This window comes from Rhinoderma darwinii, chromosome 9 (assembly GCF_050947455.1).
Source record: "Rhinoderma darwinii isolate aRhiDar2 chromosome 9, aRhiDar2.hap1, whole genome shotgun sequence".
Taxonomy (NCBI): Eukaryota; Metazoa; Chordata; class Amphibia; order Anura; family Rhinodermatidae; genus Rhinoderma; species Rhinoderma darwinii.
The window spans coordinates 55419297-55446042 of record NC_134695.1 but is presented as its reverse complement, the minus strand read 5'-3'; the positions used below and the strand labels follow the sequence as shown (position 1 = coordinate 55446042).

At 43.6% G+C, this 26746-nt stretch overlaps 2 protein-coding genes across 5 annotated transcripts in view; one reads left to right on the top strand and one right to left on the bottom strand.

The window, feature by feature from the left end:
• Positions 1 to 11626, bottom strand: part of METTL15 (methyltransferase 15, mitochondrial 12S rRNA N4-cytidine) — a 197243-nt gene extending 185617 nt beyond the window's left edge. Inside the window, exons 1-2 of one of the 2 annotated variants that reach the window (XM_075837727.1) lie at positions 11431 to 11626; positions 7733 to 7919 (exon numbers count right to left, since the gene is read on the bottom strand). In XM_075837727.1, the coding sequence (XP_075693842.1) occupies positions 7733 to 7915 (183 nt within the window). In that variant the 5' untranslated portion in view covers positions 7916 to 7919; positions 11431 to 11626. Of the gene's footprint in view, positions 1 to 7732; positions 7920 to 9351; positions 9555 to 11430 lie in introns of those variants that run through there. The other variant, XM_075837728.1, reaches the window with a different exon arrangement.
• Positions 11426 to 26746, top strand: part of KIF18A (kinesin family member 18A) — a 76945-nt gene continuing 61624 nt past the window's right edge. Inside the window, exons 1-2 of one of the 3 annotated variants that reach the window (XM_075837724.1) lie at positions 11427 to 11815; positions 18266 to 18388. The gene's annotated coding sequence lies outside the window, so the exon portion shown is untranslated. Of the gene's footprint in view, positions 11816 to 18265; positions 18389 to 26746 lie in introns of all 3 variants that reach the window. The other 2 variants (XM_075837726.1, XM_075837725.1) reach the window with 2 other exon arrangements.

Genomic DNA, 26746 nt, shown 5'->3' with positions numbered 1-26746 from the left:
TATAATCTGCGGGGAAACTTGTCTCCAAGTGTTTAATTTTCCTGCAGCGCCACCACAGGGAAAATAAAGCATTACACAGATCCCATTGAAACAAATAGGCTGTCTGTCTAATGTACAGATGTGGGGGTCCTCAAGAGTGACAGTGGCTCTTTATAGATTATCTCCACCCTGACTAGTAAATTAAGGTCCTAAATGGGGACCCCCCAATGTTTCCAACAATCTCTTTAAAAAAAAAAAAGTGTACAAAATAAAAAATACAATGGAAGAACAGAAGCACAGTTAGGGTATGTTCACATGGGCGATTTTCAGCCGTTTTTCGGGCTGTAAACGTCCCGAAAAACTTCTGAAAAATTGGAAACAGAACGCCTACAAATATCTGCCCATTGATTTCAATGGGAAATACGGCGTTCTGTTCTACCGGGCCTTATTTTACGCCTCATTTTCCAATAACGGCGCGTAAAAAGACGCCCCGTAAAAAGAAGTGCATGTCACTTCGAGCAGTTTTTCATTGACTCAATAGAAAAACAGCTCCAGAAACAGCCGGAAAATCGGCTGAAAATCAGGAGCACTTTTCCCTTAAATACAGCTCCGTATTTTCAGCCGTATTTTGTTAAGCGTGTGAACATAGCCTTACTCGATCTCCTTGATCTTCCTCTTTTGCCTACATTTCCCACGTACCTCACTCCCTGTATCACAACATTATGTTTTTTCTTATGTAATGTAAATTACTAATATTGAGTTATACTGGACAGCAAAAAACATTAAAAATTGCATTTGGGGAAAAAACTGCTCTTTATATTATTAAACAAGAGGTTTACACATTTATAGTCAGGTCAGAGACCCCTTAGTGAACTATGAACACTTGTTTAAACGTGGAAAACAAGCACGGCAGGCTGTTTGCATGGTAGCGCTAAATAAAAATGGAAATTCACACGTTAGTCTAAAGGTCAATGGACTGTACCCTGGGGACATAGCTCACAATTAGGAACGTATTTAATACACCATTACACTCAGATTAGTCCCACAGGGACCGTCTCTTTGTCGGGCTTACTCATAATTAATGCTTCTTTACTGTCATTTGCGAGAGAACATCATTATCAGCACTAAAATAATCATGTAAATGGTATAGATCAGAAAACGTACACAATATAAGGACGGTTTCTTTACATTGAACTTTGGAAAGAGTAAAGTCGCACACGACCGTAGAATTCTTCCGGAATTGCGAGCCATAATTACGGTCCGCAATTACGGACCCCTTTATTTCTATTGACCACGGACACCTTCCCCTATATTTACGGGAACGTGTCCGGGCCTTAGAAAGCCTCCGCAAAAGATAGGGCGTCCTAGCTTTTGCTTTTTACGTACCATGTTCCCATACTTTGTATGGGAGAATGGGCTGAAAATGCGGGTGGCAGCCCACGGCCAGCCGTGCCCATAATCGCGGACCGTGATTATGGGCACGGCTGTGTGCATGAGGCCTAACTTGTACATGGACTGGCATTATGAGTGCTGCAAGATCCTTGTCTAACAGTTAATGGCAAAAGGACTAAACCAAGGATAAGGTGGTTTTATAATTTAGGGGGATATATCTTTTTTTTTTTTTACGAATTAAACTATATATTTAAATGCACAGTAACTTTTCAAACAACTTATGCTAATCTAATGGTCAACTTTGCAATTAACTTAGGACAAGCGGACAGTTTATCAGCCCTGGAAAATCCGCAGTATTTACGATACGTGTAAGTCCGGCCATATGGGTGTGAACCCTTACACCTAAGGTTGGGTGTGTCACTTCACTGACTCTCCATACAAGTCTATAGAGAGGGGAGGGGGTAGCAGGGGGGGGGAGCAGAGAGAGAGAGTGAGAGTGTGAGTCAGCTGTATGTACAGTAAGTCTATGAAGGAGGGAGGGGGAGCAGGGGGAAGAAGCAGGAGCAGAGTGAGAAAGACACAGACATGCTGCTGGTAAAATTTCTATGTCACCCCAGTGTTGGATTCTCAGCTACAATTCTCATTACTGCTGTATAATCTCCTCCATGCTGCTGCATCTTCCATATATGTGACAGAGATAGGAGAGCAGGATTCTCCTCTTCTAGGTGTGCAGTGTATAGAAGACATGTTAGGCTCCACCCACTAGCTCAGGGACAACTGAGAATTAGAAATAGATACCAGAGGGGAAATCTGCTAAAAAATGCAAAATGAGAGTCAGATAATAACCAAAAATTGTGTTATTCCTCACGTACACACATATAACAGTTTATTTGGAAAAATCATCTGGAAAGTTAGGTACACTTTAAATATACTCTACTTTTTTTTTAAAGTTCTTCTTGTTTAATCTTTTATTCTATTTTCATTATTATGGGAACAGCCATAACAGCAGATTTGCATTACAGCAGCTAAATGGACCTAAGAAACCTCAGTCAGAAAACGACCTATATACTTCTATGGAAAGATTGTTGTGGGCATGCTTTGGGACATGTGCAAAGGTCACTGTGCAGGGAGAAGGAGAGGGAGTAGGTGGTGAGCTGTGTCAATCATCCATTGTCAATGGTGCAACCCTGCGTTATCTGCCTCCAGCTTTATAATAGAGGTGCCTGTGACGATAATGAGGTAACCGCAGAAAAGTCATCTCTACAAACCAGGAAGTGTCAGTAGATCGCGTGAAGAAACATGTAATATAAATGATAAAAAATAACAAAACTTTATTTCAATATTTTTTCACTTTCGGATAAGATTTCCTTTACGTTAACATGTACGGTATACATGTAGAGATATACTATATATATATATATATATACACATCTATATTAGTGCCAGTGTATACACACATATACTGTAAATAAATCTAATATATACATAACCATTTTTTTTCCTTTGAACTTTCTTTTACTTTGTTATTCCGATTATGAAACGTTCCATAAAAATCGGGTGGCAGCAGCGGGAACTTCACTTTGATTTATGTGTAATCAGGCTTAATATATGTGTGTGACGTATTTACTGTTTTATGCCCTTCATATACCCATATGTCACAACTCCACAGAAGGGCCAGATACGTTATATTATTCCAGTTTGTGTAATTAAAATAAATGGGGCGAGAATTGTAGATATTTGCCTGTGAAGCATGAGAGACACGTACTAGGAGCACGCTGCTACTGGAAGGTGGAAAAGCCTATAATCTACAATGTGAAGCTTGAGAACTGAAAATGTACACAGACCTCTAAACTTTACAAAAGGTTTGTTTTTTCTGTTTTTATTCTATTTATTTTTGGTTTTTCTATTTAAAAAAAATTGAAAAATGATGTGAAGATTCAGCAGAACAGTGGGATCTTTCCATATTTTTGATTATTTTTTTGTGGCAGATATAACTTTACTTTTTATTATTAGTTTTAAACGCATACACACAGATATTGCTGGGTTTTTGGTAATGTGAAAAATAGTAAAAAAATAAAATAAAAAAAATAATACATTTTTCAAACAAATTTTTTAAAATCACTTAAATTGTAATCAATTTTTGCACTAAAAAATGCAGTGTCCACCATTCCATACCATTTTTTTTTTTTAATCTAAAAATTCCGTGCTGATTAAATACTTAATACATTTTTACAGGGCAACCCCTGCATAGACAGAGTTAAATAATTTCACTTGCCTGCATCTGCCACTAATGAGAACTTACCGCATACTGCTTATACATTAAAGGGGTTATGTGAGGAGTGAAAATTATTAGCGCTGGCGGGGGACCAGAAGTCTAGTTTCACAGTCTTCATCAAGACAACACGACTTTTCGTTACGTGACTGGCCCCGCTGTACTCTATGTAATCAATGTACTAATGCTCGTACATAGAGTACAGCGGGGCCGGTCACATGACGAAGAGTCGTGTCGTCATGAAGGAAGACCGTGCAGCTAGACTTGCGGTCCCCCACCAGCGCTATAAAAAATCTATCAAAATCTCAGAATCACCGCGAAGGGGGGCCGGAATATATATTAGTGAGAGTACTCACATACTGCAGTGACTACACTGCTAATAATTTTTGCTCCCCATAGAACACCTTTAAACTCAATAAAACAGTATTCCGTTAGCTCCCCCTAGTGGTGGCTGTAGGCAGAAAACATTTTACAGACTTGTGTAAATGAAAAACCACCATACATAGAAATCTGATGTAAAATCAATAATTATTGGGAAAAGATTTACCAATAAGTGCAGTCAATAAATATGAGGTAGTAGCACGTTGTGCCTAGTATATAGTGGGGGTTACATGTCTTTTTCTTCAGAAATGTGGCTACTTAGGCGGGATTCACACGACAGGGATTCCCGGCCGGGTGCCGGCCGTTCATAAATCGTCCGGCACCCGGCTGCATTAGGAATAAAAGACCCCTAATGGGGCTATTCACACGACCGATTTTTTGACGGCCGGGAAAACCGCCCGTCAAAAAATAGGACATGCTCTATTTTCAGCCGGGTGCCCGGCCGCCCGGCTCCCGTAGAAGTCTATGGGGCCGGGTAATACACGGCCATCACCGGAATGTGTCCCGAGTGATGGCCGTGTCTACCGTCGCTCGCGCACTCTCTCTCTCCTCCTCCTCACAGTGCAGAGTGCATGTGAGGAGGAGGATCTTTTATTGCTCGCTGTAGGAGTCGGAATCCCCAATCCCCGGCTGGGGATTGGGGATTCCGCTACAGGAGAAGTGAGTGACTACACGGTCCATATATGGACACAGCGAAGTCACGCACTTCTGCAGCGGAATCCCCGACTCTATGGCCGGGGATGCCGCTACAGGAGAAGTGAGTGACTACACTGTCCATATATGGACACAGCGAAGTCACGCACTTCTGCAGCGGAATCCCCGACTCTATGGCCGGGGATGCCGCTACAGGAGAAGTGAGTGACTACACTGTCCATATATGGACACAGCGAAGTCACGCACTTCTGCAGCGGAATCCCCGACTCTATGGCCGGGGATTCCGCTACAGGAGAAGTGAGTGACTACACTGTCCATATATGGACACAGCGAAGTCACGCACTTCTGCAGCGGAATCCCCGACTCTATGGCCGGGGATTCCGCTACAGGAGAAGTGAGTGACTACACTGTCCATATATGGACACAGCGAAGTCACGCACTTCTGCAGCGGAATCCCCGACTCTATGGCCGGGGATTCCGCTACAGGAGAAGTGAGTGACTACACTGTCCATATATGGACACAGTGACGTCACTCACTTCTGAAGCGGAATTCCCGACCTGTGGCAGGGAATTCCTCTTCAGGAGAAGTCAGTGACTACACTGTCCATATATGGACATTAAAGTCAGTGACTTCTCCAGGAAAGGGGGGGGGGATGGGTGCAACCTACAGGGGACTGTGTGGCATCGCCTACAGGGGGCTGTGTGGCATCGCCTACAGGGGGCTGTGTGGCATCGCCTACAGGGGGCTGTGTGGCATCGCCTACAGGGGGCTGTGTGGCATCGCCTACAGGGGGCTGTGTGGCATCGCCTACAGGGGGCTGTGTGGCATCGCCTACAGGGGGCTGTGTGGCATCGCCTACAGGGGGCTGTGTGGCATCGCCTACAGGGGGCTGTGTGGCATCGCCTACAGGGGGCTGTGTGGCATCACCTACAGGGGGCTGTGTGGCATCGCCTACAGGGGGCTGTGTGGCATCACCTACAGGGGGCTGTGTGGCATCACCTACAGGGGGCTGGGTGGCATCGCCTACAGGGGGCTGGGTGGCATCGCCTACAGGGGGCTGGGTGGCATTGCCTACAGGGGGCTGTGTGGTATCGCCTACAGGTGGCTGTGTGGCATCGCCTACAGGGGGCTGGGTGGCATTGCCTACAGGGGGCTGTGTGGTATCGCCTACAGGTGGCTGTGTGGCATCGCCTACAGGGGGCTGTGCGGCATCACCTACAGGGGGCTTGGTTGCATCACCTACAGGGGGCTTGGTGGCATCACCTACAGGGGGCTTGGTGGCATCACCTACAGGGGGCTTGGTGGCATCACCTACAGGGGGCTGGGTGGCATTACCTACAGGGGGCTGGGTGGCATTACCTACAGGGGGCTGGGTGGCATTACCTGCAGGGGGCTGTGTGGCATCGCCTGCAGGGGGCTGTGTGGCATCGCCTGCAGGGGGCTGTGTGGCATCGCCTGCAGGGGGCTGTGTGGCATCACCTACAGGGGGCTGTGTGGCATCACCTACAGGGGGCTGTGTGGCATCACCTACAGGGGGCTGTGTGGCATCACCTACAGGGGGCTGGGTGGCATTACCTACAGGGGGCTGTGTGTGGCAACAAATTCATCCGATTTTAAAACGGACAGGGAAAAAAAACGGATTCAAATCGGGTCCAAATCGGTCGGTAAAAACGGCCGATTTTCCCGGCCGACACTCGGACCCTGTCGTGTGAATGAGGCCTTAGACCCCATTTGTCTGTTTATGAACTTCTCTAATATTTAAAATAAAATGCCACCAAAACATATATATTCTTAAAACCTTTCATGACAGTGCTGCCCTCTATGGTGAATTTTTTTTAAAATATTTCTTAGTCTAGCACAAATTTTTTTTGTTCCTTTTTTTGTCAGGAGAAATTAATTTTGTACATCGTTTTTTGGAAAAAGGGGTCAGAAACAGGAAATTTTTTTTCCTTATTTTTTTTTATGCATTTTTTTGTTCAATGAATAATATTTACACCAAACTCCCGAACAAAAAAGGTCAAATATGTGTGTATTGTGTAACGCATATTGACGCTATAGCGCAAAGAACAAAAAACAAATTAAATGTATCTCCCTCTGTTTAATATGCAGAATCTGTACATGAATAATAATCCTCCAAGTGCAAATATCTAAAACTCTAAAAATCTGTAAACCTTTGAACAGATTATTAGCCGATTAATTTACATGGTGTGGGGGTGGGAGAGGGTGAAAGTGTACGTACACTTTTGCAACCATTGCTACGCTTCATCTAAAATAAAAAAATCAATCAAATTTGAGAACAGTCTTGATAAAAAAAATCTTCTATAGCTCCTATGCATCTCCATGGTTACAGACTACAAACAAACCCTTTGTTGTCTGATCTTGCAGTCAAACTTCGTTCTATCTTACTTCTTGCTAACATATATGCGGTTGGTTAGTCAGAAGTAACGAACAGATAAATAAGAGTAGGACTGTAAAATATGAACACACAGGGTTTGTTTGGATCTATAACCTGGGAAACACATAGATCTGTATAGGAGCTCTAAACATAAAACGGGAGGAGACTATTTGCAAAGCCGCTTCATTTTAGATGAAGCCATGACTAAGGACCTAGCGAGGGTCTGAAACGCGTAGGCTACCGCCTATCCTCTCCTTCTCTCTGTACTCTGGACTATACCTACCTGTCACTTTATTTTTTCGTAGCCCCTGTGCTTAGATTTTAACCGAGACCAATTAAACTTGGAAATTTGATTTCCGTTTTACCAAAAACTACACTCTCAGCGCTGGTTCCAACTCCCCTGGTTCATTTTAGATGCATCAGAGTAATGCAAAAGTGTAAATAACCTTTAATATTAATGTGGACGGGCAATACTTTCACGCTACTTATTTTCCTTCGTGTTGGTAATGGTCTATGGTAGTCTAAAATCCACCTCTTGTTTCATCAGCGACTCAAGAACCGTCCCACGTATGTAAAACGTGGGAATCAATATTTTAAAAATATACAATCAACATATGAAATATTTCTGTGAAAGCATGTATGAATAGGAGTGACTAACCTGGCCTTCACTCGGATTCAAGCAGTTGATGACTTCATTAACCATCACAGGTTGGTGTAGGACTTTATCACTCTGTGTGTCCGAAGGCGCTTGTGTCTGGAAAAACCTCCGGCTCCGCAAGACAGAAGCACCGTAGAGTCTGCCAAGTTTTCCACAGATCACCAGTCTTATTGAAGAATGCATCCTACTGCAGACATCCAACCGAGCAAGAAGGAAAACAAGAACACATGGTGAATTTTAGTGTTTTATGCTTTATAGTAAACATCTAAAATTGAGAATTATTTCAATAATGATAAATAAGGTCCGTGAAAACGAGCGCTGATCAACGAGACAGCTCATTGATCAGCGCTCGTTTGCTCCTATCACAAAGAGCAATCATTGATTATGTATGGGGACGACCAAATGTTACTACGATCATTCGTCCCCAAACATTTGCATCACGTCGGCAGCGCACCTCCTGTTTATGCAGGGAAATGTGCTGCCAACAACGATAACAGTTTGTGTTGCATAAACGGAACAATCAGTTGATAAACTAGCGTTTGCTTGTTCATCGGCTGATCATTACCTTGTTTACCCCGGGCAATGATCGGGAACGAATGTTCATATGAACGCCCCGTTGCCCGATTATTGGCCCGTGTAAAAGGGCCTATAGTATAAAACCACTTTTGTCTGATATAGAATAGGTTAAAATAGACAACATACAAATAAGCTTAATAAATTGAATTACCAAAGAAAAAAGTTAACAGCAGAAATTCAATTATACATATACAATTAGAGCTGAACAGTGGCGTGTGAGTCATCCTTCGCTTTCATTCTGGAGTATGTAACTAGGGGATATGCAGATTTTTATTTTTAAGCAATATACGAAACTAGTAATAAAGGATAATTACCATTAACTCTCCGGCTAGGGCTAACAAGCACCGGCAGTGATTGGATATTGTCATCTACACAATAAAGGCACAATACGTTCTTTATATCAAATGCAAACGCATGGAAACGTAAAGAGTGCCCATCGTATGCCGTGAGCAAAACGTAAGCCGAAGGTATTCATTCTTTACATCTGTTTGCTTGTACTACGTCATAAAATGTTCAAGGAACACCAAGGAGAGAAATTATACGCTGCTCCCCATTTCAATAGGAAACCTTCCCGTTGTTCATAGGGGAGGAATTTTCTGGGCATGCGTCGCGGAATAGATAAAATTCACAGGTCAATTCTTGCCACACGTGTGAAATTCTCAGCAAATCCATGTTGGATTTTTCCACTAGACAAATCCACCTTTTGACCGTGGCCTAAAGGGAACCCACACATAGAGGATTTGTTGTGGATATTTCCAGAGCAAAACCCACGAGTTACCTTCGAATTTCGCTGGAGATTATTTTACATTTAAAAGGGCGAGTAGTGACCATCCACAACAGAATGAGCATTAGATTAGAAAATCCACCGCATGCTCCGATGTCTGTGTGAAAAATGTTCCGCAGCACGTGGATGCCGATGTAATCTACTGCGGATGTTCCACATGGAATATCTGCAGCATTTCCATCCCGCGTGCAGGAGGGCTAATAGTAAAAAGGAAGTCAGAAACTGTGGAGTTAAAGGGATCCTGTCATCAACATCTTACCTGTCAAACTAGTATGACCCCTCAATGGCCGCAGCTGTCCAGAGTTCGTTCCTGTTCTCTTCTTTCCTTAAGTCCTCCTCTGTCGGTAAATGTAGTCGTTTAAACTCTTCCCGCCTTTTATGGTAATTAGTTTTCCCTGTGGGACGCAGCTTCTTAACCCCGCCCACACCTGTCCGGCCCTGACTGGCTAAGGAGCTGTCAATCAAACAGAAGGAGGTGGAGTCCACTCTGAGACGCTGGAGGAATGAAAACCTGACTCTTTTCTGCTCATTTGCATACGGCGTGGGACCACTGAAAAACATAATACTAAAGCTACAGAGCTTACTTAGAACATATTTATAGCTTAGATGACAATGAATTTTCACCCACTTTCACCAGGTATTGCTGGCTTTATAGCTAAAATGCTGGTGACAGGTTTCCTTTAAGCTATTGGTAGTTCCAATTGTCGGCTCTGTTCACACCGTTAAGGGCCTCCGTCACGTAAAACGACAGACACTCTTACGGAAATCTGACGGAACCCATTAAAGCTATATTCACACGAAACCACAGATAAAACGCAGGTAATTACGCAGGTAACATCCGCACTTAATAGTGTGGGGTTTTTTTTGCATTTGTAGGTGCGTTATTTTAAAAAAAAAATTTTTTATTCCAATTGTTTTTTTATTAAAGAGTATAATACATACAACAATTACATTGTGACAGTTTCCATTGCGTATGTATACAGCCAATACATTGATACAGTGTCTTACAATGCATTACACAGTCCAAACGCAATACATGATCTAGTAAGCATCATGCAGAAGGCGTTAACAAAAAAAAAAGAACAAACACAGAAAAAGAACATAAAAGAAATCAAACAAAATCAAAGAATCAAGTCAGCTGCAAACGGAAAAAGAGGAGTTTGTGATCTTCTAATACCAATAAGTAATAACCAACGCACGACACGAGATGTGTTCAATCATGTCAAGTCTATATTGTGTTTGTGATCTTATGTGGCAGGTTATGGTGTGTGGTTTTATAAACTTGTCAGATACAATTATAGCCTATGGTGACAGATACCACTATTAGACACCTGATAACATATTCATCACCCATAGACTGTAACTGTATCCTTGTAATGGATACGTCATGCAAAGCTATTAAAAAAAAGCCCAAATCAGTTCAGGTCATCAGAATAAAACTTTTAAGAAATCCAAACACCTGCTGCAGAAATAACCTCATTCAGACCAAGGGAACAGTTTTTAGGTCGCAGACATTTCTTCACCATGTGCAGGTTGCCTTAGGCTTGGTTCCCACAGTGTAGATTTGCTGCAGATTTTGCCTGTTTTTTAGAAGCCAAAACCAGAAACTAAACCTAAACAGAATATATAAAGAAAGCCATTATAGGTGAGCTCTCCCGGATCCAAAGTCGACCCCGTAGCCCTAGCCTAACAAGCCCGCATTCCCACGCTGCTGTGGCCGAATTGAGACAAAACGCCCGAGTGCGGTGGCCAATGGTTGCACAATTTTGCTGGTACCACTGTGCGATCACCGGCAAAATAGCGCAGCCATTGGCCACCGCATGTGGACGTGGTATCGGCCACCGCGACATGAGAACACGCTCTAACGGACGCAAAAATCATTCTCAAACACGGATGTAAACGTTTCTCGAGGTTCTCGGAACTGGAGATTGGTAACATATAGTCGTTTTATAGGGTATGGGATTTTTCTGAAGTGGCTTTTAGTATTTTCATTGAAAAACATTACAGTCAGCCTCTCCAAAGCTTGAAATGACTCACAACAGGGAGCAATAGATTAACCGGAGCGCTTTTTTCTACTGAACTGATCAGCGACTCGCAATTCATACAAGTGAATTATTATTTGGCACATTCCACATGACCGGGAAGACGCGGCATTACATGACAATGGTCACAAAATAAAGAACATTATAATTTATGAATAAAGACTGGAGGAAAATAAACTGTACGGGTAAATGGGTGTCATGGCTTCAGTGTCCCATCTTTCATACACAGAGACATAACTATTACAATGGCCGGGGATCCGGGTGTGAGGACCCCGTACACGCCGCGCTTCACTTACTATCTGACAGCAGATGTAGGAGCAGACCGGAAGTCACTGACACATGGGACCGCAGCCCGTGCTCACTCTAATTAGGACCCCACACAACAAAACACTGCTTATACAGTTCCGCCTGAGGAACAAGAAGCTTACAAACATTTTTTATAAAATTATTATTTCTTTTTTTTAGATGCCGCGCTGCATCAGACACATACAGGAGACGTGACACGATGATGGACACGGTGTAAAAGCGAACTCTATATAAAAAAAAATGAACACCGGAGATGTGAGAGGAAGCCACGCCCACCTGATACGTCACGGCCGCCGCTTACTGGAGACCGCGGCTGTAACGTCCGAGGCGCCGGATTTGAAAAAAACAAACAAGTTGCGGCGTTTGTCTTTACGTGTGAGTTATTATAACCTTATAATGTGGTCTGGGTTATTATAAACGCCTATTATGTGGTGTTTGCAGGAATTACGCTGTCTCTTCTCGGGGTAATAGTGGTTTGATATAGTCAGTGTTAAGCAGCTGAGCTGTGTACACATTACTGACTCTGTTTACCTATATATAGGGTTGGTGTGTGTATTTTAGTTCCTGTTTGCATTTATAGTGATGTTATAATTGGGTTTACTAGGAAAAATGCATAGGGACAAAATAGAATAAACATAAAATCATACAATTGATGAATATTTTTGAGTTGCTGCAAAGACACTGGAGGAACTGGTTTAGAACTGGTGCAAAGGTAAAGTGGAGTAGTTGGCCATGGCAACCAACCAGATTGCGCCTCTTATTTTTCAGAGGCCTTATGGAAAATGAAAGCTGCAACCTGATTGGCCATTGACAACTGTTCCAGTTTTGATATATTTTCCCCAGTGTATGAAAAGCAAATCCGTAATATGTCTGACAAGTGGCAATAAGTTGTCTCTTATCCAGGGCTGAGAACGTCCTGTACCCCGTCATGACCTCCCCTCCTCACCTGTCCCCATATATTGACAGTAGTAGAAAATGTTGCACAAATTATATATATATATATATATATATATATATATACTGATCAGCCATAACCATAAAACCACACACAGGTGAAGTGAGTAACGTTGATTATATTGTTATAATGGTTCCTGACAAGGGGTGGAATATATTAGTCAAAAATGAACAGTTGATATGTTGGAAGCAGGAAAATTGGGCAAGTGTTGGGGTATGTTCACACGCAGTGTTTTCAGGCGTATTTCGTGGCGCTTTTACGCCTCAAACGCCTGAAAAAACGGAAGCTGAACGCCTACAAACATCTGCCCATTGAAATCAATGCGAAAAGCAGCATTGAGTTCATACGGGGCGTCTTTTTACGCCGCTGTTTTAAAAAACGGAGTGTAAAAAGACACTCTGTAAAAAGATGTAGCATGTCACATCTTGAGGTGATTTTTGGAGCTGATTTTCCATTGAACACTATGAAAAACACCTCAAAAGAAGCTCCAAATTAAGGCTATGTTCACACTGAGTTTTTTTGCAGGCGGAATTTCTGCCTCAAAATTCCTTTTGAAAGTTTGAGGCAGATTTTCCTCTCCCTGCACGCCGATTTTCGCGGCGTTTTTTGCCCGCGGCCATTGAACGCCGCGGGCATAAAACGCAGCAAAGTACGCTTTCTCTGCCTCCCATTGAAGTCAATGGGAGGTCAGAGGCGTAAATGCCCGAAGATAGGGCATGTCGCTTTTTCCCGCGAGGCGGTTTTACCGCTCGCGGGAGAAAACCTCCCCCGCCTCCCATTGATATCAATGGGAGGCATTTTTGGGCCGTTTTTGACGAGTTTTTTGGCACGGTTTGCGCGTCAGAAAACTAGTCAAAAAATTCAGTGTGAACATAGCCTACAAGAAGCTTCATTTTCAGCTTCAAAAACGCCTGAAAATCAGAGGCTGTTTTCTCTGAAAACAGCTCTGTATTTTCAGACGTTTTTTTAAGCGTGTGACCATACCCTTAGGGTATGTTCACACGATGAGAGGCATTTACGTGTGAAAAGACAGACTGTTAACAGCTGCCTCGTTTCACACGTAAATGCTCCTCGCATTTTGCGAGCCGTCTGAGACGCTCGTAAATCTTGAGCTGTGCTTCATTGAGTTCAATGAAGAACAGCTCAAATTACGTGGCAAAGAAGTGCCCTGGACTTCTTTGCCGAGGCAGTCCATTTACGCGTCGTCGTTTGACAGCTGTCAAACGACGACGCGTAAATTACAGGTCGTTGGCACAGTACGTCGGCAAACCCATTCAAATGAATGGGCAGATGTTTGCCGACGTATTGTAGCACTATTTTCAGGCGTAAAACGAGGCATTATACGCCTCGTTTACGTCTGAAAATAGGTCGCGTGAACCCAGCCTTCGGGTCCGTGATGAGTAAACGACTGGGTCAGAGCATTCCCAAAACAACAGGTTTTGTGGGGTGTTCCCGGTATTCAGTGGTTAGTACCTACCAAAAGTGATACCAGGAAGGACAACCGGCAACAGGGTCATGGACGCCCATGTCTTATTGATGCACGTGGTGAGTGAAGGCTAGCCCGTCTGGTCCGATCCCACAGGAGAGCTACTGTAGCACAAATTGCTAAAAAAGTTACTGTTGGTTATGATAGAAAAGTGTCAGAACGTACAGGGCATTACAGCTTGCTACAATGGGCACGTGGCCATCAGAACTGGACCATGGAGCATTGGAAGAAGGTGCCTGGTCTAATGAATCACGTTTTCTTGTACATTATGTGGACAGTCGGGGGCGTGTGTGTCGCTTACCTGGGAAAGAGATGGTACCGGGGTGCACTATGGGAAGAAGACAAGCAGGCAGAGGCAGTGCGATGCTCTGGGCAATGTTCTGCTGGGACGTCTTGGGTCCTGGCATTCACGTGGATGTTACTTTTGACACACACCACCTACCTAAATGTTGCTGCAGATAAAGTACACCCCTACATGGCATCAGTATTCCCTAATGGCAGTGCCATCTTTTTAGCAGGATTACACTGCAAAAAAGTTTTAGGAATGGTTTGAAGAATGGCAAAAAAAGTTCAAGGTGTTGACTTGGCCTCCAAATTTTCCAGATCTCGTTCTGATCGATCATTTGTAAGATGTGCTGGAAAAACAAATCCATCGAGGCCGCACTTCACAATTTACAAGACTTAAAGGGGTTATCCAGGATTTTAAAATTGATGGGCTATCCTGAGGCCATTAATATTAGATCGATGGGGGACCAACTCTCGTCACACCGAACAGCTGTTTGAAGTAGCACTCGTACGAGTGCCACAGCCTCTTCATTGTTTACATGGATTTAATTTACGTTCATATTTTCCCACGCTATTACTTTAGTAGCGGCTGTATAAAGGTATTCATTCAAGTAAATAGGACAGAGATGCAATATCTTACGCAGCCGCTACAATGTAACAACGTGTGCAAGTACGAACTCAATGGGGCCTGCCGAAATCCATGCACAGGCTCCACAGTTTACCCTTTTGAGATGTATGGAACAGGTTTTCAGATATGATAAACCAAGTATTTTAAAGTTATAAATAAACTTTTAGAAAAGCCAATCAGGAACCAAGCGGCTCAGCCGAGCACTTCTGCCGCTTCGTTTTAGCGATCGGTGGAGGTCTCAGTGACCCCCACCGATCAAAACTTCTGACATGTCAGAAGTTTTCTGAAAGTTTAGTTACCCTTTAAACTTTTAGTCTTGTGAAATTATTGGATGCTGGGTCAAATCAATTCATGTAATGGTCTTCCCGCTCCGGAGAAGGAATATTTGATGGGTTTCATGGTGACGTGGACGGACAGCTGTTTTGTCATGTTTCTCCCAGTGAGTGCCTCAGTACCAGTGTCGAGCACTGAACCATCATACATTGGATGCATAGCAGCTGTACAATTCTCTGCGGGGCTGCAGTTGCCAGAGGGATGGGGAATATGTCACTTATCTGTATAGTTGGATGTATAGAAATGCTACATAAATGCATTGCTTTTCTGTCCTCGTTTATGTTGTTAGATGACAGCGCTCTATATCCTCACAATGACCCCCTGAAATTATCACAGTTTATTTATTCACACAGTAGTGTTTCCGTATACATAGTAGTTTCCTTCCGTATACATTCTTGATTTTCCTTCCATTATTCCGGTTCATTCTTTTTAGTATATCTTGTATATGAATGAACTATTCTGGGTTATATTGTAAACATCAATTTAAAGGGGGTTGTCTGGTTTAGAAAACCCATTTTCAAATAACTCTAGTCAACTACGCTATTGCTTCCGGCAAAACTACGGGTCTGTTGCACAACAGAGGCAAACGGAAACCATGGGCACCGGATCTGTCACCATTGAAATCAATGGTGATGGTAACGGAAACCTCTGGCTTCCGTTTGTGTATGTTCAGGGTCCCGTTGTGACGGAAAGCTCCGACGGAACGTCAGAACAGGACCCTAACGCAGATGTGAACAGAGCCTTAGATAGGGTTTCTTCTTCTATTGACCAGAGCGGGAAGTGGGTACAAAGAGCATTTATCGCTCTGGAGGACAGTGGATTATAATGGCAGCCTATTAAAGAGGTTCTGTCACCACATTATAAGTGGCCTATATTGTACATGACGTGATCGGCGCTGTAATGTAGATTACAGCAGTGTTTTTTATTTAGAAAAACGATCATTTTCGATGGAGTTATGACCTATTTTAGCTTTATGTTAATGAGTTTCTTAATGAACAACTGGGCGTTGGCCAACTACTTTTTGGCCAAGTGGGCATTGTACAGAGGAGTGTATGACGCTGACCAATCAGTGACCAATCAGCGTCATACACTTCTCTCCATTCATTTACACTGCACATAGCGATATAGCTATATCACTATGTGCAGCCACATAAACACACTATAACGTTACTGCAGTGTCCTGATAATGAATATACATTACCTCCAGCCAGGACGTGATGTCTATTCAGAATCCTGACACTTCGCTAACACAATCCCGACACTGCAGCACAGAAAGCGTAATCTCGTTTGAAATTACAGTTTACAGCGTAATCTCACGAGATTACGCTTGCTGTGCTGTAGTGTCAGGATTGTATTAGCGAAGTGTCAGAATGCTGAATAAACATCACGTCCTGGCTGGAGGTAATGTATATTCATTATCAGGACACTGCAGTAACGTTATAGTGTGTTTATGTGGCTGCACATAGTGATATAGCTATGTGCTGTGTAAATGAATGGAGAGAAGTGTATGACGCTGATTGGTCAGAGTCATACACTTCTCTCCACAACACCAACTTGGCCAAAAAGTAAAACACGCCCGGTTCTCCATTGAGAAACTCATTAGCATAAAGCTAATACAGGTCATAACTCCATCAAAAATGATCATTTTTCTAAATAAAAAAACACTGCTGTAATCTACATTACAGCGCCGATCACATCATGTACAAGACGGGCCACTTATATATGTGGTGACAGAGCCTCTTTAAGGTATTATGTGTGGTTTTGCAGTTCTGATTTTCCTGCGGCAAATCTGCAGCGTATTACAGAACCAGCTAGGGCTGGGCGATTTTGCCCAAAAATTTAATCTTCAACACTTTAGGCGATTTTCGATTTGAATCTCGACTTTCTTATTTTTTTCCGTTTTCTTTTCTGCTAGCGCCGAGCAGGCCCTCTGGGGCGAGATTACATTATAGTGTCTGAAGTGTGAGCAGGACCCTGTCCAGTACCGGCCCCACCGTGGGGTTTTAATAAATGACTTTAAGGTCGGATTCATACGACCGTGATCGGACTGTGAAAAATGGTCCGTGTGTCCGCCGGATTCCCCAGCCCGATCACGGTACATGTGAACGGGACTCCTGGCATCATAGACATTTGGGCTAGTTGCACGAACGTGAAAAAAAATAAAAATCGCCATTTAAAAGCTGATCAAACGTCAGTTTTTCCATGTGCATTTTGCATCCGTGTCTCCAAATTCTCATCCATTTCCAGTCCGTTTTTCACGGCCATTAAAAAAAAAAAAAAGATGAATTTAATTTGTCAGTTTTTTTTGTATTAATCCTGTGAAAGCAGCAGTGCCCACATATAGTGCCACAGTGCCCATCTAGATAGTGCCACACACCTGTGCAGATAGCACCACCACCCCCCATGTAGATTGCAGCACCACTCCTCCCTTGTAGATAGCAAACCCACATGTAGGTCTCACCCCCACTCGCTTGTAGATCGCACCCCCCCCCCTTCCTGCGGTTTTGATGCATGTCGCCTAAGTGGGTTTTCCCATTCCAGAAAGTGATGGCACATTGCTAGGCTATGCCATCACGGTCTGATCGGTGGGGGTCCAACTGCCGGGACGTAATGCTTAATTCTTGTGAAAATTAAACACTCGCTTCTGGACTCCTCTACCCGCCTTACAAATGATCTCTGGGGGTGTCAGCCGTGGGACACCATGTTATCGGCTTACTGTCGGGCAACCCTTCTAGCAAAAGGGATTATCCAGAGCAGACAACCCCTTTAAAGTAAAAATCTGAATGGATGGATAGACTGATACAATGCAGAAAATTTTGCCCTTCAACAAAAAAAAAACTTGGACTGGCCATCATGTAATAAAATGTTCAATTACAACAGCCCAATAGTTGAGTGCTGTGACCTACAGCAACGGTCCAATCGTGCCCTGCGTCCTGTGCTGACGCAGGGGAGGGGAGTGATCTGACTATTGTAGTCCCACTCAGCAGTAGTTCCAGTAGGCGACCATCCTATAGGGTTTTTGGCCAGATGCAAAATGACATAAGCTGCCTGGCTACTAGGATTGGTCCAGTCATCAGGAGAAATTTCCGATGGGAGATAATAGATTTGAGAATTTACGACAGTTTTTTTTCTTTGTAGCACCACGTCTCTCAGGATTCGTGACCTTTGGGCTTTGGTTGCTGGAGCAAAACTAAAAAGAAGGTGGAGAGAGCATTTGGGAGTCTTCAGTGCCACATCGTTTCTTGTGGGTGCAGCTCACAGGTAATTCAATCTAGTTTGTTTATATTTTTATTTTGTTTATTTTTGAGTTTTTTTACCATAATTCTAAGTAACAGCGTTTTGCTAGGATATACCATCACGTCCTGATCGGTAAGGGTCCGGGGTCCCCACCAGTCCTCAGCAATCACGGACCAGCCTCGCTGGTCGATTGCTGCTGCTCCTTCACAGATTTCCCCTGGGCAGTGATGCTTCCAGGAACTACAACTCAGCCCCATTCACGGAGCGCCGCTATAAGTGACCACGGTCCCTTCGTTCTCGTGATCAGTGGGGGTCTGAGAGGTCGGGCCCCCGCCTATCCTAATGTTATGACATATCCTAGTGATGTGCCATAAAATAATTATATGGGAATACCATTTTTTGTATTTTTTTTTATTTTTTTTACTCTGTGCCAAAAAGATGTCTGCCTTGTACTCATACCCTGCTCTTGTACTGGAAAATGAGTACAGCTACATGTCCTAGCAAATCAACACGCAATAATCCTGCATTGGATTAAAAAATGACAGAACTTTTTGGTCAGTAATAGATTTGTATTATGTACCGTTATCACAGTAACATTTCATCCATAGTGACGTAACATACTATGGCAGTGATTGGCTGCCAGTCACATGACGTCATATCGTTTGTAGACAATCTGACATCAGAGTGGGGGGATCCAGCTAAGGCCTCATGCCCACTTCAGTTATTTTCTTCAGGGTGCTATCCATTTTTTTAGCTGACAGCACCCTGATACATTCATTTCTATGGGGTCATGCACACTTCAGTTGTTTTGACAGTTCCGTTTCGTCAAAAGTAGTGCATGTCCTACTTTTGTCCGTCATTCGACCGTGGGGCCCTTTGAAGTCTCTGGGTCCTTCAAAAAAATGGACGGCAACCTCTCAATAAATCTGTCACATATTCCTGCTGGCCGTGACCGTGCACCATAGTTGTGGTGCAACAACCGTGGCCGTGCGTTATCTATTTATACCCCGCAATCAAACATAAAATAAGTCAAATTAGAGTCGCCTCACCGCTCCTCTTCACTTCTACCCACTGGGTCCCCTTAGCATTTCAGCGTGGCTCATACCATGTACTGGCGCTGAGCAGCGTCCGGGCCTCATAGGTGACGCAGCATTTAACGTCATCAGTGCTGTGTCGCATACAATGTCCTGACGCTGAGGAGAGGTGAGCATAATTAGAATTTTTTTTTCTTTTAATTGTCCAATGTGGGAAATGGGGGCTAGGGGGATAGTCTGATTGGGGGGGGGGCAAGGTACGAGGACAGCACAGAGTTAAATCCACGCCAGGTAGTAGCTGGCATAGATTTCCACTATAATTGACGCCGGTTTTCTGGTGCAAGTCATAATAATTTTGTTGGGCCGCTGTGGTCCCGCACCATTTGTGACGCCACACCGCTTTCCACAAAAGTAGCGAGGGTGGCATAAAAAGGCCAAAAGTCACAATTCGCATCACAAATTGGGACTTTTGGACCTTTTTGCGACTTTTCTACGCCATTTCTGGAATAGGCTGAAAAATTCCCACCATTATGTGGATAATCTTTTTACCACGGACTGAAATCTTTCCTCTCCTGGGGAACCTCTACAACTATCAATCCTACAGGGACAGCTGGCGCATCATGTAAACAAATAAGCCATTGACTTTTTTTTTTTCCATGAACACAACCCGTTAAAATGAATTTTCGATAGACACATGTTAACTGAGTGTATGTACTTTTGGCAGCACACAGGTTAAACCCGTCTGAAATACGAAGTCTGATCTTGTATATACATCCATTAATCATTTTTCAGGATATCCCTGATGAGTCCCTTTAGGAGGAGAGATTTGCATTAATAAGACGTGTGGCCCCCACCGCTTCTCCCCTGGGATGTGAGGGTGGTATTTGTCTGTGAAAGGCATCTCTACCGCAGGCATGTCGTCAGCCGCTGCCAGCAGCAGCCCACACAGCAGCCCTTTCAGCAGGTTCATTGCACTCTTGAATTGTGATATTTGGGGATATCCCTGCTATACGCACATTTTCTTCCTCCTCATGCCTCGCCATTAATATCAGCTAAAAACAATGTCACATCCTACAGGGAAATATGGATTTCCCTATCACACTTGTCAAAAACAACTAATATCAGTGGACACTGGGATTTCAAATAATAGATCTATTTACAGATGCATCTCCCTCCTTCATGCATTATTGATGTGTTTGTAAGGTTTACTCCGTCCTTTGCCAGATGCCTGGTTTAGGTGATATATTTATGGAGACGGCATTTAAATGCAGCCCCACACCTTGTCTAGAGCAAAACATTTCCTATTACTTTAAATCTAAGCATCGTGTGCATCTGCTAAATCATAATATAACGGTCCTTATATATATACAGGTTACAGAGCTTCTGGTTCTTTTAGTACTTATTGCTATAGTTTTCTTAATATGCATGCCCTAATTACTGATCTTGGAAGAGAAAATTGCCAAAGACTAATAATGCTGCTCTATAGACGCTGTGCAATGGTTATAAAGCAGCAGTATGGTCTACACTAAAGAATAACTAAAATATAAGAAGAAAGAATGTACAAACCTTGCAGCATACCGCTCCATTCAAACTCCTCCTTACCGTGGTTCTATTAATCGGTGGGCATAGAACATTAGTCAGGCTGCCACCGATCTATCATTTATCACTTATCCAGTGGATAGATGATAAGTATTTGCAGATGGACTATGCCTTTAAAGGGGTTTTCCAGCCAGTAAAAGTTGATGGTCTATCCTCAGGATAGGCCAGGGGTCTTTAAACTCGGCCGGGTAAATGGGTCGCACATAGAAAAAATGTGAAGTTGACGGGCAGCATTAATTTAAAATTTAATACAATACAAAATTATTGTTAATCAATTAGTTATTTGAACTACTATAACATTACTAAAGTACTATAATACTTCATTACTATAATAATACTACGTTACTATAATAATACTACGTTACTATAATAATACTACATTACTATAATAATACTACATTACTATAATACTACGTTACTATAATAATAGCGCTAGGTTTAAACTTAAAATAAGCTCGCAAATTTCTGTTAACAACCCAGTTTTCCTGTTTAAGTGTCGCTAAATGCAGCCTGGCTGCTCAGTTGGCAGCGTTTGGCAGAAACAAGAATATGAAGATTGGGCAGCCCCTTTTTAGATAGCGCCACAGTGCCCAGTGTAGATAATGCCACAGTGCCCTCTGTAGATAGTGCCACACACACACCCTATAGAAAGAGACACACACACCTGTAGATGGCTCCATTGGGGCTCCCTCTGGGAGTGGAATCACCAGCCAGAGCGTTGCTGACGCAGAGGCAGGAGATTCCTCTGCTGGAGGTGCCCCTGACGTCACTTTCTCTAGACAGTGACGTCAGGGGATCCTCCTGGACCGGAATGTGATGTCAGAGGCAAAGCCAGAGCCGGAGTCCCAGAGCATAGCACTAGCATAGGCTCTGCTCCGGAACTCTGGGGAAGCCCCTGACATCACTGTCCATATATAGACCGTGATGTCAGGAGCAAGCCCAGAGCTGGAGTCCCAAGCAGAGTGCTACTAGTGCTCTGCCTGGGACTCCATATCTGCTCCTGACATCACTGTCCATATATGGACAGTGATGTCAGGGGCTTTCCCAGAGCTGCAGAGCCGAGCCTATACTAGTGCTCTGCTCTGGGACTCCGGCTCTGGGGTTGCGTGTTTGAGACCCCTGGGATAGGCCATTAATAGCTGATGGGTCGAGGTCCGACTCCCGGGACCCCTGCCGATCAGCTGTTTTGAAGTGGGTGCAGCTCTCGTACGAGCGCTGTTTCCCCTTTATTTCTTCTTGCTCACTGTGAATGTTCGACACGCATTTAGCCGCGATTCACAGTATTGTAGCCTTTCCTCCGATTCACTTCAATGGGAGAAAATGCAACACCTGTGAATCGCCGCTACATCTGTGTCGAACATTCACAGTGAGCAAGAAGAAATGAAGGGGAAGCAGCGCTCGTACGAGCACTGTGGCCACCTCAAACATCTGACCGGCGGGAGTCGGACCATGACCCATTAGCTATTGATGGCCTATCCTGAGGATGGGCCATCAATTTTTACTGGCTGGAAAACCCCTTTAAGAAGTAAATATTTTATTTTTATTTTTTGAAGAAAAATTTGCTTAACACTGCAGCTTGAGATGGTAATTTTTCAATTGATTAATTGCGGCCTATGCCCTTCGCTGTCAGCAGAGTGCTTACCTAGCCTTTAGCTAGTCCGATCAAAATCATGTTTGACAGTCTGGTTGCTCTCAATTCACTGAACAGCCACAGTCTTTGCATGTGGATCTTTCACTGAGCAGTGGGCATTCATGAGATGCCCTAAAATACTTGCCATTGGTGCACTCACTGAGCAGCTGAACTGTTGAAAGGTGTCCACTGTTAATGCATCCCTCATGAGTGTGTGGTTTGTAGCTCAAGGATTTAAAGGGGTATTCCCAGTGTAGACATTTATGACATATCTGCAGGATATTTGATAAATGTCTGATCGGTACGGGTCCCACTACTGGAATCTGCACCTACTTCTAGAATGAAGTACCCTGACTCCCGTCCCTCCTGGTGAGCAAGCGTGCTTGGCTGTTTCTGTAACTCCCATGGAAATGAATGGAGAGAGTCGCGGCCACTTCTCCGATCATTGTGCAACTAGATGCGGCAAGATAGGGGTCAGGGGATCTGCACATTTCAGACACTTATGGCATATAATGCAGCAGTACCATATATATTTACAATGGGAATATCCCTTTAAACTTCTGTCATGTACCAACCCTTCGGGCCCTGCCCTAACCATAGCACAGATCAGTTTTGCCAGGAGCTTTCCTTTAAACAATCATCACTAAACTTCTTTATTTCTTTCTACTAGGGATGCACGATGCATCGAAACTTCGATACTGTTTCGATACTCTGCATCCCCAAACGGTTCGATACCGTTATTTCATGTATTTCTATATTTAGCTGTGCGTCCGCACAGCTAAGTATAGTAACACATGAATGTATGAGAGCGGGGCTGCGGCTGTGTAATTCAGCCACTGCCCCGCTCCTTAGTCCTAATAACAAGTGCGCGGGGTCAGGATGATGCGATGCGGCCGGTGCTGCACTAATGAGCAGCGGCACTGAGAACACCCCCATGCAAAACACCCCCATGTTCTGTCCTCCGTGCCTGAACCGCCTCTCATTAGTGCAGCGTCGGTCGCATCTCCTTATGCTGACCGCGCGCGCACTACCTGTCAGGAGCGGGGCAATGGCTGCATTACACAGCCGCAGCCCCGCTCTAACGAAGGAGATCAGAGAAACCGCTCATCTCTGCCGTTATTCCCGTGAATGCTGCGATCACAGCGGACTGCAGCATTCAGGAGAAAATTAGAAGGGAGGATGCCCCTTGGATCGTCACAGGGAATTCCTGTGACGCGATTGAGGGACATACCATATATGGGCATACAGTCCAGGGTCCATTGAAGGACCCCAGGGCTGTCCTACCATATTTCCTGTTGTTAGGGCACACTTAGGTATGTCCTAACAACTGCCTGTGTACCATCAGTATATAGATATATGCCAGTACATTAAAGTTTACAAAATAAAATCAAAACAAAGTAATGTTAAATAATAAAAAAATACACATACACCTTTTTTGCAATAAACATTAAAATAAGTCTCAATACATAAAATATACACATTCAGTATTGGCGCGGCCGTAATAACCTGCACAACTATTTTTTTGCATAATTTATGATGTGCACACTGTAAAAAAATACAATAAAAACTGCTTTCTATCACTTATTGTGAGGTGGTGTGATGAATTTAACCTCCATTAATAGTAATTAACCCCATCATGTACCTCACACATTAACCCATTATGACTGAGAAACCTGATGGGGTTAATTACTATTAATGTGAGGTACGTGGAGGTTAAATTCATCATCACACCACGCGCCTCACATCAGAAAATGGAACTTTTTTTTTTTTATTACTGTTGGCAAACTATCGAATTGGTATCGAAGTCGCAATACTAAACGAAGTATCGGTATCGAAGTCCAAATTCTGGTATCGTGACATCCCTACTTTCTACTAACTTTAATAAATGTATCCAGTAATTTTTTTTCTATCATCATTGGTGATGCAGTCGTTTTCCTGAACTTCACAACAGTGTAACGTTATAACATTCGTGCCAACTTTCCTGATTTGTGTGGGAGGCTTCTTCATTTGCCTTCTCTCTTTTCACTCTTAAATCTCCCAGTGGAAACGCACGCAGCTGGAGACTTAAAACCAATTCATTTAACAGATCAAGTGTAACTGCAGCTAGTCCTAATTTATAGCTTAAAGCATAGGTTCACCTTTGAACAACACATTACATTTTACATATAGGTATAAGATAGATAGAAAGATATCTATCTATCTCATATCTATCTATCTATCTCATATCTATCTATCACAAATCTATCTATCTCATATCTATCAATAATGTTGATTTAGCTTTGCAAACTGTTTGCCTTACTTTTCTTGTACTGAGCTTGATTATCAGCATGCCCACTCACATTTAGGCTGAATGCACACGTTGCGTATTTCCTCAGAACTAGGGAGAAAGAATTCGCAAGCAGAATCGCGGGATAAATTGACATGTCCCGGTTTTGTAAATATGCACCGCGAGTCAATTTACGTCCCGAAAAATACTGCAGCGTGGACATGAGGTTCCCTGGAATCTCATTGCCTATGCTGGTACTGTATTACGCTGCGGTTTTGCCACACACAAATCCGCGCGGCCAAACCCGCATGTAATACGCAACGTGTGCATTCAGCCTTAAAGATGCTCTGTCACCAGATTATAAGTGCCCTATCTCCTACATAATCTGATCGGTGCTGGAATGTAGATAACAGCAGTGCTTTTAATTTTGAAAAACAATCATTTTTGAGCAAGTTATGAGCAATTTTAGATTTAGTTTCTTAATGCCCAACTGGGCGTGTTTTTACTTTTGACCAAGTGGGTGTTGTAAAGAGGTTGTATGAGGCTGACCAATCAGTGACCAATCAGTGTCCTACACTTCTCATTGTTCCAGCCCAGCATGATCCACAGCACAGTGTGGTTATGCAGTGAAAGAAGCTGGGCTGGAACAATGAGAAGTGTATGATGCTGATTAGTCACTGATTGGTCAGCCTCATACAACCTCTTTACAACACCCACTTGGTCAAAAGTAAAAACACGCCCAGTTGGGCATTAAGAAACTAAATCTAAAATTGCTCATAACTTGCTAAAAAATGATCGTTTTTCAAAATTAAAACCACTGTTGTTATCTACATTACAGTGCCGATCAGATTATGCAGGAAATAGGGCACTTATAATCTGGTGACAGAGCCTCTTTAAGGCTGCGTCCAGAATTCTTCATGGCTCTGAGCTCGTATCTTCCCAGAGTACCCTACTGGTTCAATGGCTGTACTGAACGTGTTCTTCTGATGTGCATTCTGGACACTGTAGCCTATACTACACACTGTGCAACAATGTAATACTATACTATAGTATACTATACTTAATCTTCTTGTAGTAGAGCATTTGGCTAAGCTTTTTCACTGTGCTACACTGTTTTCGGAATTTCCACTCACTTCTGAGGGAGTTACGGAAACCGCGTAGCTCAACGGGCTCCGTTGTTTCCAGAACCCCAACCACCTCTGCACTGATTCACCGCCTGGATGGAGGCCATGTCTTTAGTTGGGTTCATGTCACTAGGTGGGGTCAGAGGACCCCCAACTTCGAGATAGGTGCGAGTCCCAGAGTTGGGACCCACGGCTATCAGACACTTAAAGGGGTTGTCTACTTTCTAAAAACGGATGACCTATCCACCGGATAGGTCATCAGTATATGATCGTATTTTTTTTTGTCCGACATTCGGACCCCGCACCGATCCACAACTCCGGCTACCTCCGTGCACTGTATGTTTGCAACGGGATTCCGTAGTTGGAATCGGAAGCAGATGGCTTCGACAACTGCATAGCGGCCGTTTGGCAGAACTGCAGCTCTGCTCCTATTCACTTGACTAGGAACAGAGCTGCAATAATGCAGCTCGGCCGCTGTTCTTTGACCGGAGCCATCTGCTTCTGGCAACACAATCCGGAGCCTGGAGGCAGCCAGAGTGCCGGATCGGTGCGGGGTCCGGGTGTCGGACATGTACCGATCATATACTGATGACCTATCCGGTGGATAGGTCCTCAGTTTTCAGAAATTGGAAAACCCCTTTAAGGCATATCCTATTAATTATGCCATTAACCCTTTCATAACCAGACAAATTTTGGCAAAAGAAAAGGGAGGAATCCTCCAGCTCACCA